A 16,783-nucleotide genomic window follows, 5' to 3' on the forward strand; every position below is an offset into this window, starting at 1 on the left:
CAGATGTTTTTGGAGATATTTTCCAGCTCAAAGTAAACTCATCCCAAAGCGCTGCCTCACTTACATGTAGAATGACTTCCATCAGCTAATTCCCGATCCTGACAAATACAGCATTCAATGTCAAGGATGTGGTCTGCTAACGCTCTGATAAAGAACAGACTGTGCTTCACATTTACTCTCTCTGTTTTCTTTAGCTCTTTACGATCTGTGTTCGCCTGATGAATCGCCAAAGCAGATCTTCAAGAAGTCTTTTCGACATGATGCTTTGACAAACTGCTCGGAGTATTCTGTGGCTGTGTTTACCAGCTATGCTGCACATTTAAAAGACCGAAAACCCCTAATACGACTGACATCTGCAGTTTTTCCTGTCAGATTTCATTAAGCACTCAAATGGTAAGTGGGATAATCCAAAGAGGGGCCAAGTTATGAATACAAGAGGAACAGATGCCTTTCCTGAAGCCTGTTTAGAATTAGACAAAGAAAAAGACCTTGGCAGATATGGCATCTTCCTGCTAATGAAATGTATCAAAGGACAGACATCTGCTCAGTCAGACTGGAAACTAAAAAGGCAATACACGCTAATCTGATCTGGCGTTAAAGAAACTTAGTAATGCAATTCGTCAAGGTACATTAGTGAAAAAATAATTTTGGAATTATTTGGTTGTCTTAGTGACAGGGAAAGGAGTTACGTGTCATCTCAGGTCTCTAACATCCACTGGAAATGCTGGGTGTTTCTGATGCTCTAAAGTTACAGTGTGTAAAATGCTGCTAGATGTCAGTACATTGCAGATTGCAGTCAACTGAGTTTTGCTTTCTGACCCCGCCTAATTGAAGTGCATAATCGTAGCTATGGTAACAACTTTGGCTGCCATTCTTCTATAGTGAGTGTAGGCTGTTAGTTCACTACTTACCTCAGCAATGTGTTGTGTGTCCTGTCTATTTACTCTACAGCGTGTGCCTGTAAAATCTTCTCACTTGTAACCAATGACAGCAACACTGAGGTGAATACTGAGTTGTTGAGGAAATCCGGAACTTTTCTGTCAGTAAGCGCTGCTGTTAGCCTCTGTTAGCCTCTGTTAGTCAGTGTAATAAAACCTTCTTTGAAGTGGATCAAACATAGTTCGACTTGGTAACTTAGCAAATAAAGCCTTACACAATGTGGGAATGTAATCAAACTGTTTATCTGGGGGGAAATGTTACGTTTAGGACACTTAAGGTTAGTATTAGCTGGCATAATGTTTGCTTTTAACCAACTGTTGTTGGAGACGGGAGGGTCGCACACAAAATCCTGTGTTATCTGCTGACAATAAGTAATTCAACATCCTGACAATATCAGGAATAAATAAACATGTTTTGTGCATATTTTCATGTTTTAGAGCCCTGACTTTAGAAGAAGAGGCTTAAGTTGAAAAAGTGGTAGAGGATGACACTTTTTCCAGATGCTGGTCATGTTTCCTATGCGCTCTCACTCCTTTGGTGAAGGAGACCCCTTCTCAGATCATAAATGAACTTTCATATCTTGAGTCTGAAGGCGCCAACATGAAGTTCTGCTAAATAACTGCTCATCGATAACATTAACCAGCTGGACTAAGCTTAGTTTGAGATGATGTAAAATGAGAAAACGCTATGCCTACTATAAATATGTTCGAAATGTAATCACTTTAGGCCAAATCCACTTTTTAAACTTAAAAAAAGAAAAATGAAAAAACTGACAAAAATGTGAAAACAGAAACTGTAATAAGAGTTTCAGAAAAAGACCGAAATATCTAAGTTCAGTGTCACAAGAAAGTGCACTAAGCCGTATTATATTAGGGGCAAATGCAAATGTTTCAGAAAGACACGTCAAGGAACAAATAAACCTGCATAAGCAAACACAACTAAGATAAACTGAGTTTTTATGTGTGTTTTTTGGTTGAGCTGAACCCTTAAACCCTTAGATACAGATTCGGTTTCAGTCATAATGAGTCAACGCTCTAGAGTATTACAGCTGCAAACTGTGTACGTGGGAAATCATTTGTAGCACTGTAAGGTGAGCTATCCGATGACACTAATATGTTTATCTGAGACTACTTCCAAGTGAAACTAGGTTACAGTGATTGACATTTTATCACACTGTAACCTAAAACACAGGCATTAACATAATTAAGAAGAACAATGAAGGCCTTGCACTTTTTTTTTTTAGGATAAAATTTAGCACCATATGCATAAGGGCTGCATTATAAACATAAACTACACTTTATATGTTTAGAAATCTGTTTCATTTAAAGTAGTAAAGTGTTCACAAATGACCCCTTAAAGCTGTTTTTTCCCAGACTTAGCGGATTACAGCTGAGTAAGTGGGATTCATGTGGGGTCCTAGATCTGCGAACACGTTGCCTCTTTGAACTCTTTTTTTTTAGCTGACATGTTCTATTTCTCAACACTGTGTGTTACTCTGAACTGGGAGAACATTTCTGTCATATTGTAACTTCGTAGAAGAATTATTCTGGGAAGGTTTGGGTCAAGTCTTGAAGCAATACTTCTAATGGAATGTATGCCACACTAAAGTTCAGGGTGCTCTTTGAAGAAAAAGCCAGAGATAAAGTACGGATGGTGGCTAAGCATGCTTGTTTTTTTCCCATCTACTTATAGGCGACTACCCTATCAGCTGAGAGTCCTGCATTAGCCTCTGCACCTTAATCCCCTGCAGAGGTTAATCACTCTGACTGAGGGCTAGCTTCCTACCACAGAGCCACAGAGGTATCTGGCTGGCTACTCTCTTGCCAATGGGTGTCATATAGCTCCACTGAGAAAATCATCCAGCCAGGCATTTGTCATAGTGCTTATAATTTGGCAATATACTTTATAATTTACATTGCTGTGTTGAGTAAGGCCACTGCCATATCCATCTCATTCATGCCTGTTAAAATATGCAGACCTATCATGCTTACTGTCACACATACTGACCCTGGATTTTCCCCAGCTGACCCAGAAAATTCTTAGCATTGATGGACAAAAGTACAATCAGTTTTATAAGCTGTGAACCCTCGAGAATCAGAATCTGTCTAACTTGAAACTTGCAGGGATGGGATTCAATTAGCTCCAACTTAAGGTATCTCTGATAATCTCAGAGTGAGCCTTGGATAAAGAAGAAGGTAATCATATTTTGCAACTCAAATCTCTGCCAATTTCTTTTCTAAATCTCCAAATGAAAACCATCTAAACGAGATCTGATTCTACAGGGACCTTAGTCATTGCCGTATGGAGAAATCACTGGATTTTAGGAACTTGGCTTTCTCAATGGGGAATCTGAATAAAGATGTAATGGCTTGTTAAAAAATAAACATACTGCATAAGTCTTCTAGCTGGGAGATTTTGAACACGCATGCCAAAGATTTTTCCATGTAAACCTTAATTTGTGTCTGTGCATATACGGAACTGCTGTAAATATTTCTATATCAGACAATTTTGGAAACGATGGCCTTGCTTGGTGCCCAAAGTGCATCTCTGGATCTTCAGATGTGCATTATTATTTTAGGATGCATTAAATTCAGTGACATATATTGCTTTCCCTGAAATAATTACATGAAACTAAAGATTACAGAGACTCACTCAGGCTATGAAAAAAGTACTAAAGTACTGCACAAACATTTTGAACCACGTCTCATTGCTTTGATCTTCTAGGAAAATGGGAAATTGGTGTCATTACTGAAACATACCCAAACCTAAATATAAATAGAATCTAAGTGAAGAAAGAATCAAAGTTTGTATAATTCTCAAAAAGGTTGAAAGTCACTTAATGTGTTACACAGCCTGAACTCTCTTATGTAAGCTTTATTAAAATTTCTTCAAGTAGTCTTCGGGAATAGCTCTCCAGGTTTCCTGAAAGACATTCAAAGCTCTCTTTTGGATGTTGGCTGCCTTCACTCTTTCAACATCCCACACTGCTTCATTAATGTTAGGCCCAGGCTTTGGGGAGGCCAGTGCAGGAATGATAGCGTTCCTTCGTATGTTTTTCTATCAAGGTATGCTTTTACTGCACTGGCTGTGTTTTTGGGATCATGGTAAAAATAAAGCCGTTGCCAATCAGATGCTTTCCAGATGTTATTGAATGCTGGATCAAAATCTGATGGTACTTCTTTGCATTCATAACTCCATCAGTTTTGGCAAGATTCCCAACAGCACAGATGAAAATGCAACCCGGAACCATGACAAAGCCGCCACCATGTTTTACAGAAGACCTCACTGGTGTACTTCACTGACCTCCTCTGTACTTACCGATAATGATTTGAGCCAAAGGTTTCAAAATTTCATCACTCCATAAGAAATGTTGCCACTGATTTTCAGTGCAGTTCTTTTTTTATTTGGCATACATCAGGCTTTTCTCTTTATTTCCTCTTGCCTTAAGAATGGCTTTTAAAAGCTCTCATTTAAGGGCAATCTCCTGGGACAACTATGATCTTTATTTAGTTCAGTGAAACTATAACCCTCCAAGAATCAGTCTGACAAAAAATATACTTATACACATTGTGAAAATATGATTGTGGGCTATTCTTGTGAGTGTCCAGTGCAGTTAACTTTCTGTGTATATTCTGTATTTGTCAGTTTTCTGTGTGATTCCTTTGTTCCTGCTAATTGTGTTCACAGCTCTCCTGCAACCCTTTCTACCTTCTTATTTATACTCTTGGATACCACTTTCAGGTGTGTCTCTGTTTTCTTTTGCTGGCTAGGATTCATGATAATAATGGTGATTTATTAATTTACAAAGAAAAACTATTATAAAAGCATCATAAAACAACAACAAACGTCATTCTGTAGATCCGCCCCCCCTTTAAATCTTTGTTGTTTTTATTTATTCCATTTACATTTCACAGTTAGTCATTTTTAATTCTTTTTTGCATTGCTTTGCTATTTTACTTTCATTTTCATACTGAACAATCATTTTTTCTGGTCTGTTCTATTAATATTGACAATGCAGAGCCATTCTATGAAACAACAAAACTTTGACAAATGACAGTAATTAACTGATTGTGATCATCTGACGGCTATAGTTAGAACAATATTTGGAGGTCATGAAATGATTTGACTATTTTCTTTTCTGCAACCCATGCTGTGGCACAGCAAGCAGATTAGATATGATGATAGGGAACTTTTTTCAGCTGTTTATAAGGAAAGTACCCTCTGCAATTATGGTGACTTGAGTCACAATGAAGCAAAAAACCAAAATAGACCTATAGAGTTTTCCACTGAACCACAAATCAAGCTTATACGATTGTGAAATGAGCTCACTTTACAATCATGTAACTTTGTGGTTCAGCAGCAAACTCCATAGGTCCAGTGAAATGAAATGCCTGTCAAAGTGTTAAGATGTGTTCATTCATGATTAGAACAACCTTGCTGATGTCAGCTTTCTCCCTAAAGATACTGTGTAGATTTCTTTCTTTTTTCATGAGCTGTTTCTGCATTGATGCAGTTCTCCTGCTCTTGCCATATTATCGCTTGTGATTTATGGGAGAAGCAACGTTTTGAGGGCATGACTGCTTAATATGGCCTTCAGTGCACTCAAGAATACATGCAAACAGTGCACTCATCTACCATCTTATTAGGTACACCTTGCTAGTACCGATTGGACCTCCTTTCATCCTCAGAAGTGCCTCAGTTCTTCATTGCGTAGCTTCAACAAGGCGCTGGGAACACTCCTCAGAGATTTCCACGTGATAGCGTCACACAGTTGCCGCAGATTTCTACACATCTATAATATGAATCGTCTGTTCCAACACATCCCAGTTTGCACTACTGGACTGAGACCTAATGAACTAAGTACATTTATTGTCAAGTTCAAGAAACCAGTTTGAGGTGATCAACTTTGAGACATGCGATGATATTCTTCTGGAAGCAGTACACTGTAGCCATAAAGGGATGGACATGGTTAGCAACAAGACTTACATAGGCTATGGTGTTTAAACGATGTGCACTTGGCACTACTTGCCAAGAAAACAACACATAGTCACATGACCACCATCAGCCTGAATTGCTGGTACAAGGCAGGTCGCTTTCAGGTCGTTTACCCAGCCAATCTGAACATCTGAATCCTTAGACCAATTTTGGTGAGCCCATGTGAACTGTGGCCTCAGTTTGCTGTTCTTAGCAGACAGAATTGGCATCCGGTTTGATCTTCTGCTGCTGTAGCCCATCTGCTTCAAGGCTCAATGTGTTGTGGTTCCCGGGATGTCTTTTTGCATACTTTGGCTTAACAAATGGCTCTTTGAGTTTCTGCTGCTTTCCTACCAGCTTGACGCAGTCTGGCCATTCTCCTCTGACCTCTGACATCAACAGGGAATATTTTGTCATTTTCAAACCATTCTCTGTAAACCCTAGAGATGGTTGTGTGGGAAAATTCCAGTAGATGAGTAAGGATGAGTGAATAGACCAGCCTGTCTGGCACCAACAACCATGCCACGTTCAAAGTCATTTTAATCACCTTTCGTCTCTGTTCTGATACTCAGTTTGAACCTCAGTAGGTTGTCTTAACTTTGCCCGCATGCATAAATACTTTGAGCAGCTGTCATGTGATTGGCTGATTTGAAAAAAACAAATCATGTCAGTTTAAAGGTATATACTGTCTTTTAACGTCCAGTACCAGCATTTGACGTTTGACAAATCAATTACCTAAATTATCTGAATCATCTGACTATTACAAATGCGCTGTTTTAACAGTTTTATTGTATTGGGCAAACCCCACAAGAATCCGATGACCGAGTAAAGATAAATAGCAGGTCCAAATTTTTACAGCACTTGTAATAAATGTGACATTTATGCTGTGTACATGATTTCATCTGCAAAGGATTAGGACCCAATATTTCACAAAGAAATAATTGCACACCTCCCTCCCTCTCAACAAGTTGAGTGGTTTGTGCTTCACAGTATACGTAGATGAAACGAGACGCTGGCAGCAGGACAAGCATTTTCTGGCGAGCAATTCTCAGTATTGTTTATGATAAATGGTGAGTCGTGCGCAATGGTGGACCTAGATTATAATTCTGCCTTCTTTCCAAGTGGTGCTTGTGTTCACAGCCTTGCTTTCTTTAGTGCTTAGAGAGTGCATGCTCGTGAAAGAAAGAAAGCAAGAAACACGCTGACTGACTGTACAGTATAAGGTCTTTATAAATGTTTGTCTGACTAGTGCTGGCGCAGTCAGTATTCCAGTAAATTGCCTCAGATGAAAGAAAATATTTTAAAACCAGCTAGAACACAGGCCCTATCGCTTGCTATCGCTTTTAAAGTTTTAAAGCAACATAAATGCAGTCTGGCGAACTTTCTGGGGAACTTGCAGTATCTTTTACATTTAAGAGGAAGTAGGTGCCAAAGCAGAAGAAAAAAAGCCCAAAACAGAATGTGGCAATACCGGTTTGTTTGGGACTGGCCATCTGGTTTGTTTTGGCCCGTGTTTCAGAGCAGCAATGAGTGATTATCATACCACAACTATTTTTCGAGAACATATCTATTTATAGAGATCTGCATGTCTCCTTAGCAGTATGAAACTGAGTTTAAAACAGCCTGGATTGGCCGGGGATGCCCTTTGCCTGCTGCTGTGTGACAAAAACAACAGTTTTTACAGAAAAACGTAAGAAATGAGCGTTAAAATATGTGTGAAACACAGCAAAGGGAATTAGGGCGTTAAAAAACATAAATGCGTTTGTTTGTGTAAAAATGAGTGTGAATGAAATGCATGTAAATGTGTAGGATGGTGTTTAGCTTTTGAACACTTCCATAAAGTTCTTACTTTTACAATAAAGTACATATTGATCAATACGTTCGGCCTGCACTTCACATATCTGTGAACCACAGCCAAGAAATAAAGACCGAAAGCAACAAGAGATGGAGTTTCATTCGGTCCTCACATTTTGAGTGCTCAAAACTTCAACTCATAACACACACAAAAAAAGGACAACTTGATCTTTTCCGCCTAAATGAAATCCATTCTCCAGACCCTTAGAGAAAACACACAGCCCACTCCAGGTACAACCTCCTCAAGACAGAAAATGTGTAAAGTGAAACCCCTGTCGTCACAGGACTATTCTGAAAATTAGATATGGCAAAAGGCCTACCAGCCTTGCTGCTGCAGGGAAACACTTGAAGGCTTTCAACCACAGAATCTTGTTCCTTAGTTCATCATTCAAAGATGAACAAAAGTCACTTTGAAACTAAAAGGACTTCTTATCACAGAGAACCAGCCATCCAGTGAATTGGAGATGTCAGACCTTCGCCTCTGAAGCCAGCAATTGCTTGGAGCTCTGGAATTTGCATCAGTTTTCCACATCTAAGTGGGCCAAGCATCTGCCATAGTTTGAGGCCTGTTATCATTAACCCCCTCAAAAGAAAACAGAAACCTTTGCCCTGCAACACGCAAGGACAAAGCATCCATCAAATCAAAGTACAGTTTGCAATGAGGAGACGATGACAAGCAATACATTTGGGCTGGAAGGAATTTGCTACAAGACAAACCTCACCACAGACTTATATAACAGGAAAGACATGATTGAGGTGTCTGGAAAGCTGGGTTACAATTCATGGTTATAATCTTAACACTTTTGAACATTTTTTCTTACCGCTAAAGTATTATTTTCCGGTGTAATTTATTTTTTTTCCTTGCTTCATTTCAGATATACGCTATAGATACAGTCTCAGAATGTCCAGATGTGCAATGATGAAGGCAAGAAAAGGTGAAGCGAAGACCAAATGTTTGTCTGCACTTTGAGATGTCCATGGGACAGGAGGCAGGTTGATCCTTGGCTCCATGGGCAAAGTCCCGAACGCACACTAAACACCCCATTGTGTTGTGTGATAGTTGAGTTCTGAAAGCACTTTACTGTTTACACAACAGCCGTTTCAATCATTCATTTCACGGCTGTCTGATGGAACAAATATACTTCGCTCTTAATCAATTCTGTCCACACAGGCTGTGTAATAGCTTTCATTTGACTCACTCTGTGTATGTAACCGTGACTCAAAACATATTTTTATGCTTTAAGACTGTTTGCTTCCATATTACGTGAATAATTTTGATTGTTTGTTGGGCTTTGAACACTGCCAAAACTTGACTGACACTCTGCTGTGTTTGGACTGAACTGTGTCAACATTGTGTAAAAGCCTAGAACTATGGCAGTGGCTTTGAAGCTGTAATGAGACACAGCAGTGCATTGGGCAAAGCGCTAGTGACATCATGCTAACACGTGAACAGTGACAAAGCTAACAGGCTAATCTTCACCATGCTGGCATACTAATATTTGCTAATTGCTACTAAACACTAAGTATGAGTGTTTGGAAAAGCATTGGTTCTCATGGCATTTGTTCTAAGCTAAAGAGTTGGCCTGAGAGTGTTGCCACACTGAAGGTGAAGTGTGTGTGAAGAGAGATTTTAATGTTGAACTGCCTTTTAGCTGACAGCCACGCTAATAAGGCCGGGCCGCTAATCATGCGCAGTTTTAACATGACTTGGGCTTCATTCACTAGCTTTGCGTTCTTTGCGTAGCATTCTCCCTTTAAATAAGCTACATTTGAAGTCAAGGCCACAAGACATCAAGACAAAATGTTCCTTTTTGTCTTGATGTCTATAAACACTTTAGTGATCAGTTTATGTCCTCGATCACTCGTTTTGTGTCATATTCAGTAAAACATGAAGTCTGTTTTGCAAATTGTAGTCATACCATGCGATTCAAAGTCAAACAACCCTCCTTGTCTCATGCGTTTGTTTGCAACCAAGATGGCAATTGCAGAAACTTTCAACTTGAGACTTCAACATGGGACTTCAGAAACCAGTAGGTAACCTCACAGAAGCTTCGACCATCTTTAAAGTGCTTATGGTGCAGATGTTAGCACAGACTGAGTGTTGTGTTGCAGTGTAATACAGTTGTTTCTGTCCTGGATGCAATTTGCACTTTACCATCATGCTATGTTCTCTTGTGCAATAAAATATGACTACGATAATGTGTTACTTTGTAGATGGCTACACCCAACACTGGTAACATGGCAATAATAAGCAAATACTGGCCTGAAAACACATTAATCCCCCGTTTTATGTGCTATTACCTGTAGTTTTGCTTCTCACTGCCTATTTGGAAGCGATCGTACAGTGAAAAGGCTTGGAGCCCGTCCCAGTCGGTCAGCTCTACACGGAGGGCATACTGCTTCAGGTTCGTCAGCTGGTAAACGTACTCATTTCCCAACCAATGCTCTGCAGACGGGATCCCAAAACCCTGCAATGAAAAAGAAAAATTCAATAATCAGCATGTAAATACCACGGACAATGCTTTTTGTAAAGCATAAACTTGAGATTATTCATTGCTCATCCCATCACTTTTCCCTTGGATGATAACATCTTCACACTAGAGGATTATGGCATGAATGGGAAGGAATTTTCTAATTTACTTTTTCTTTTTTATCAATCAGCAATTAGATCAGAACAAACCGTCTCTGATAATAAATACTGTGGTTGTTTATCCACCATCAGAAATGTTCTTGTACTGCTGTAGCGTCCTACTCCAAATAGATAAGACTTTGACTATATATCAGACATATTTTATTCATGTTTCTTGAGCATGCTTTGGCTTAGTCTTTAACTTGGATGGACTTACCTATCTATAAAAGTACGAAAATCGATACCAGCTGAATTAGAAGCACACATTTCTGTCTTCCACTAAAGTCACACATGTTTAAGTCATTATTACTTAAAGAATTCGTTCCCAAAACATACACCGCATGCTCGGACACTCCTTCAAACAAACTCCAAAGTTTGTATTTGATCACAGTGGCTCCCGGTCACAGGCAAAGTGCTTCTGACAGCAGCGAGAGCAGTGGATTACAGAGGGGGGAATATCACTAAGCGAGATGACATTACAGGTCTGACAGGACAGTCAAGGCTGCTCCGTTAAAGATTGTAAAACAGAGGGGCTGAAATTGTCAAAGCGGTAAAGTCAGATAGAAGTTGTGCTTGTGCTGTGTGTGTAGTGACGAAGAATAGCAACGAAGGAACACAAATACGGGGCATTCCTACGGCCTTAGCCATGTCCTGCTGAGTGGGTGGAAGAGAAAAAGGCTGGGACCCATTACCACTTTCTCTCTTTTTCTCTCTGTCGCTACAATTGATCTTGCTCCTGATGAGATGTTCCCATCTAAAGGGCTTTCAGTTTGATCCAATGCCTCCTACTGTGACCACAGTTTATCTCAAGAATTCTTGCTTGGAAGAGGCTGCATGTGGGGATCTTTTGACAGTTTTCCCTCATATAATTCTGAAGCTTTGTGATTCCTCACACGCAAACCTGATCTACATCACTCAGCCCACAAAAAGATGAGGAGATGGTTAGTCATATTGTTGGACTGAGCGCTCGGTTTGCATGTCAGTTACACTTGCAAAATTTCCTGATAAAAAGGAAATGTGAATGTTGAGCACTCATATCTCATATGTAGATCTCATATCTCTTACCGACTTATTTGTTCCCAACCTTTGTTTTTTTTTGGTTGTCAGGGGAGCTTTAGTAACTTATTAGCACCACCCATCATATCACTTATACATCACACAGCCCAAAAAAAAAAGTCACACACGCTAATATTTTATCGGGCCGCCTTTAGCTTTGATGACGGCACCATGGCGATCTTTCAATAAACTTATAAAAATGCATTTTTTCGCCCAGATCTTGTCCCGATGATGGGAGGGTTGAACATCCGAATGAAGTCTTCTCCAGCACATCCCAAAGATTCTCAGTGGGGTTAAAGTCTGGACTCTGTGGTGGCCAATCCATGTGTGAAAATGATGTCTCATGCTCCTTGAGCCATACTTTCACGGTTTGATCCTGATGAAGCGTGGCGTTGTCATGTTGGACTAAGCCCGCGCCATCAACGGAAGAAGAAAAAATCAGCTGATGGGAAAACCTGGTTATTCAGTATATTCAAGTAGACAGCTGACTTTTTTCTCTGGGAACATAACATTGATGAACCTAGACCTGGCCAAATAAAGCAACCGCAGATCGCAACACTGCCTCTGCAGGCTCGTATTGTAGGCACCAACATTTATCTGCCGCTCTTCTTAGCCTGTTCCAGCCATCACTTTGGAATGAGTAAATCTAGACTCTCCGAAAGTTGATTGTGTTCATCTGAACGTAGCGTTTTCCGTGGAAGAAACGTTTCGTCACTCATCCAAGTGACTTCTTCAGTCTCAGCTGACTGCAGGTTTCCCCAGTCTTATAAACCATACATTTGCACAAGATTATAAGATTATAAATTTGGGGAAACCTGCAGTCATCTAAGACTGAAGAACTTACCTGGATGATTGAGCATGCATCAAGATGTAAATCTAGACTCAGACCATATGACCTTTTTCCATTGCTCCAGAGTCAAATCTTTATGCTTCCTAGCAACTTAAAGCCTTTATTTGATTAGCCTAACAGATAAGTGATATTCCTAAGGTTACATAGTTTTTTTGTTCCAATTCCTTGAGTTCTCTTCACATCGTGTGTGTGGAAATGCTCCCAGTTTCACTGCTAAACATACTGTTGATTATTTTGCTATCTGATTTCACCACACTTTTAAATGATCTCCGATCATGATCATACAAGACTTTTTTCCAACTACATTTCTTTCTCATTCCAGATTTGAATAACATGTTGGGCAGTTCCAAACCCGATTCGCTTCACTAATCTCCTCAGTTGTTTTCGTTGATTGAAGCAGGCCAATAACTTGATCCTTCTGAAATGGCCTTTTGCATCAGTTAGGATTAAATAATCTGTTGCCGGCCAAAACAAATTAATTTCTGAAGTTATTGTGCAATAGGAAGGCTCTTAACTATTTGCTTAGTTAAATCCAGGGCTTTTTAAAGTCATGTAGTGTATGTACATTGATGGGTATTTTTAAAGTTTCAAATATTTATCTACAGCTTTTATCTATATTATTTAAAAAAACTACTTAAACTCAATAATTCAACTGTTTTTGCATTAGCTGAAGGTCCAAGGAGTCAGTTTTCAAGTACTATCTATTACTACAACAAACACATTTTCATTGCTTGCTTGCTGACATTAATCCCTCTTAAACGCATGGCATGATGTTAATACATTAGAAGTGACTCAGGCTGATGGGCAGCTGAGCAGTTACTGTAAATAAAGGTGTCACCTGATCATACACTTACATGCATGATCTTGAGATCATATTTTAATGCACACGCCACATTCCTCTGTGGTCTCACAAAGAAACTGAGTCTGAGGTTTGGCTGAAATATTAAAAGATCCTCTAAATACAATAAATGTGTAAGTACAAGCCCTGGGAGACCAAGAATGTGAAAATTAATAACACAATAAAACACTTATTGATGACTTCTAGACTTTTCAAGGAGACTCTAAGCTGTTAGTTAGCCGCGTAAATGTCAGCCAAGTCCTGCGAGTGCATGCTCTTGCACTGAGCACTCTGTGCACCTGTTCAAGGCAGGAAGGTTTCCACTGGGTTTTTTTTCTTTTCTTTTTTATCATTTTACATCTTTCTGTTACCTTTTACCCTACTGACCTTTCACCTTTTTAATTTACCTCAAAAGAGTGAGATTGAGGTCGCTTTGAATGACAGATTTCTGCCCTATTCCAATATTGCTTTCGTTGATTTTTGTTCAGGATCTTTCAATAAAAAAGCCAACATGAAGATTTCTCACTGAAAAACTCCGCTGTGGGTTTATATCTGGTCCAGTGTCCAAGTTCTCTGCTTTGTAATTCCCCAAATGGCTTTATCTTTTCCCACTTACTGATAAATTGTACAACAAGAGCAGCTGAGAGATGAGGTAAAAACTCGAGTAGAAACAGATTATACGGGGAAAGAGGAAACATTAACTGAAAGCAAGTGCAAGGTATACACAGGCAGCTACTATAGCAAACACTAGCAATTCAACAGGCAGAAAAAATAAATCCAAGTTACCATCTAAACACAGCCTAGGTAGGAAATGTTAACACCCTCAATGCAAATATGCACAGCTTTATCCTTGATGACAAACACCTGGCCCAGCTCGACTGAGACTAAACAAATGCTTTGTTTTCAGATTTAGGTAGTAATTTCCTGTTGGAGAAGAGGAAGAATAACAGCAGTGAAGCCTCGGCTAAGGAGCAGTGCAAGTCTCAGATACCCTAGACAATTTTGCTAATACAAAAACGACAGGGGAGATATTGCCGAAGACGAATGACATCTGGCCGAAGCGTACCAAATGGTCTTGGATCAGTGCTTCCCGACTCTCAAGTTTTCAACATGTTCAGTAAAGGCCAAAGTGTGCACGATATTTTTCATCATCACACAGTGGAAGCGTATTTTTTTGAAACAGGAGGTCTCGCTCATCGTACAGTTTCGTAATTTATGCTTAATGGATACAGATGAGCGCGCTCACTCAGTTTCTGGGTGTGTATTCACTTACTGTCTCGTGTTTAAAGAACAAACATTATCCTCTTGTTTTTAATGGATATGAATGAGTGCATGGATGGAGAAGTGCGTGCACGTATTTGTCTTGTCTCACCATCTTGTACTCCTTCCACGTTCTCTGGAAGTCCACGCTGCCATCTTCTCTGCGCTGGATGACTGTCCATCCGCCGCCGGCTGTTTCCATTCTGCAGTAGACCTATGCAATGTTAAAAGGACAGAAAGGGAGGGTTGGAAAGTACTGCGCATGAAGGTGATGGAACACTGATGACACCCATAGGTCTTTGCATAGACAGAAGATGTAACGTAACTACCAAACTAATGAATTCAACATTCAACATTTCAACTCTCAGCGGCATTTACAAACAGAGCAGGGTCACTTGGACAGTTATTTGGTTCTAGACACTCCTTTCCCTTGCTTTCTCGATGAATCATCTTTGGGAATGCAATGTATCTAGGTCCTCTTCAAACTCAATCAGCGTCTCCTTATCCCTCAACAGCTCCCTCGAGATGTTCCTCATCAGTGGTCTTTGTTTCTGCAAAATCAAAGCGGAGGTCCAGGATGGACACATACCAGCAGACACCTGGGTGTAATGTGGCCCTTAACCTTAGACCTCAGTGTGTGTAAGCTGATAATGCAGTACTGGCACTCTATCTGCAGTGTTACTCTTTGTTTTGAGGCGGATACCCCGGGGTTTAGCGGAGAAGGTCTCTCACCTCAGCCAGACCACACAGCTGAACACACACGAACAAAGCCTGGGTATAATTAAAGCGGAAGCCCAGACAGAACCCTTCTTTTTAAGACTAGCTCTTCATTCATGCCAAACACACACACACATGCTATGGCCATCGACTTTACAACCATCGGCAAAAGTACAGAAGAGTATAGAATAATGTTTGTTTGTTTTTTAAATTAACTTAAAGTTTTTCGATCTTTTATGCATAGCAAGTAACACACACAAAATAACTTTCAGTGCTGAGATGAACAACCCAGGCTAAAGACAGGTAGGCTAGCTATATTTCCTCAGCAGCTACTATTCCTATCTAGCTAATTCTAAAAAGACAACTGTCCCACCCTGTGGCAGCTGGGATAAGATCCAGCCCCGCTGCGACCCTGAACTGGATAAGCGGAAGGAAATGGATTGATAGATGTAAAAAAAACCAGACTTTTCTAACTTGGTTTGTTTGAACAAAATTAGCAGATCTCTCAGTAATACACCATGGAAGTCGACAGGACATCTCCCAGCCAAAAAGACGTCAGACGCTTCTATGGGAGATATCCACCCAGAGGCTTGAAGCTTAGATAGCCTACTGTTTAACAAATATCCTCCAAAGTTTCCTCATCTTTCGTGGAGACTGGAATAATAAACAACAGCTCAAGTAACATTATACATTAAAATGCTGTGTGAATTTAAATTTCAAAAGGAGATTAGCCAAACAGCAATGAACAGAAATTCGCACACAAACTCCCTAAGTCATGAAATCATCGCTCTCATCAATCAGAGAACATAGCCAAGTTGGCCAAGGGCTCGCTCAAAGGGAAACGCTGGGTTTCTCTCTTAGATTAGTTATAATTGGTGCCATAACAGGTAAATACATTTCTGTTAAATTCAATAGCGTAGATGTGAAATACATACACACACATACTTTTGTCACCATGCTCAGCAGTGTGGTGTCCTGTTTCGCACCTAACCTCCCTGCTAAACTCCTGAACTCTCAGAGCTGCCAAATGTATTTTTAGCTTTCAATATTTCTGCAGCAGCTAGCACTCATCATTCACACTCATCATTGGCTAATATCCCACGGGTTGGTTTTAGCTCATGCAGAGAAAGCGGAGTCCAATATTTTTAAAAAACCAAGTCAAACCCTGTAAATCCACTATAAAAACGCTCCTCAGAGGTGATGAAAGCTGAGATATTTTCACATTACAGAGAAATGCTGGCTGCATGATATCACGGCTTCCCACCTTTTTGGTCTCCTGTGCATTAATGTGGATGGTGTAGACGCCATTCTTATGGAAACCAGCGTGGTACAGGTCGGCACAGTCCCGAAACTTCTTCTCTTCTTCTGTGACCTTTGTACTGTTAGGAACAACTGCAGATACACAAGAAATTCGTCATGTTTTTGTCTGCATAACCTCAATGAGTGAAAATTCTCTGGAAAACACTAGGTTACGTTAAAGGAATTCCTAAGCTTTTTGGGATTTGCTGGGTTGGATGAAAAGATTAGTATGTTTCTTTTTATTATATTTGACTGAAGTTTACAATTAAAGCCATTTGCTTAACATATGTGGTGTAAAATAAAACCTCCAAAACTTGACAATTCTCTCACTTACTTAATGAGCAAAACAAAGAAATTTGGAAATGAC

General features: G+C 39.9%; 1 protein-coding gene across 1 annotated transcript in view; it reads right to left on the bottom strand.

Annotated features, from left to right (window-relative positions):
* Window positions 1-16,783, bottom strand: part of angpt1 (angiopoietin 1) — a 58,091-nt gene that overhangs the window by 9,174 nt on the left and 32,134 nt on the right. Inside the window, exons 5-7 of the mRNA XM_031738125.2 lie at window positions 16,382-16,509; window positions 14,513-14,614; window positions 10,069-10,235 (exon numbers count right to left, since the gene is read on the bottom strand). Of these exons, the coding sequence (XP_031593985.2) occupies window positions 10,069-10,235; window positions 14,513-14,614; window positions 16,382-16,509 (397 nt within the window). The remainder of the gene's footprint in view (window positions 1-10,068; window positions 10,236-14,512; window positions 14,615-16,381; window positions 16,510-16,783) is intronic.

This window comes from Oreochromis aureus, linkage group 22 (assembly GCF_013358895.1).
Source record: "Oreochromis aureus strain Israel breed Guangdong linkage group 22, ZZ_aureus, whole genome shotgun sequence".
Taxonomy (NCBI): domain Eukaryota; kingdom Metazoa; phylum Chordata; class Actinopteri; order Cichliformes; family Cichlidae; genus Oreochromis; species Oreochromis aureus.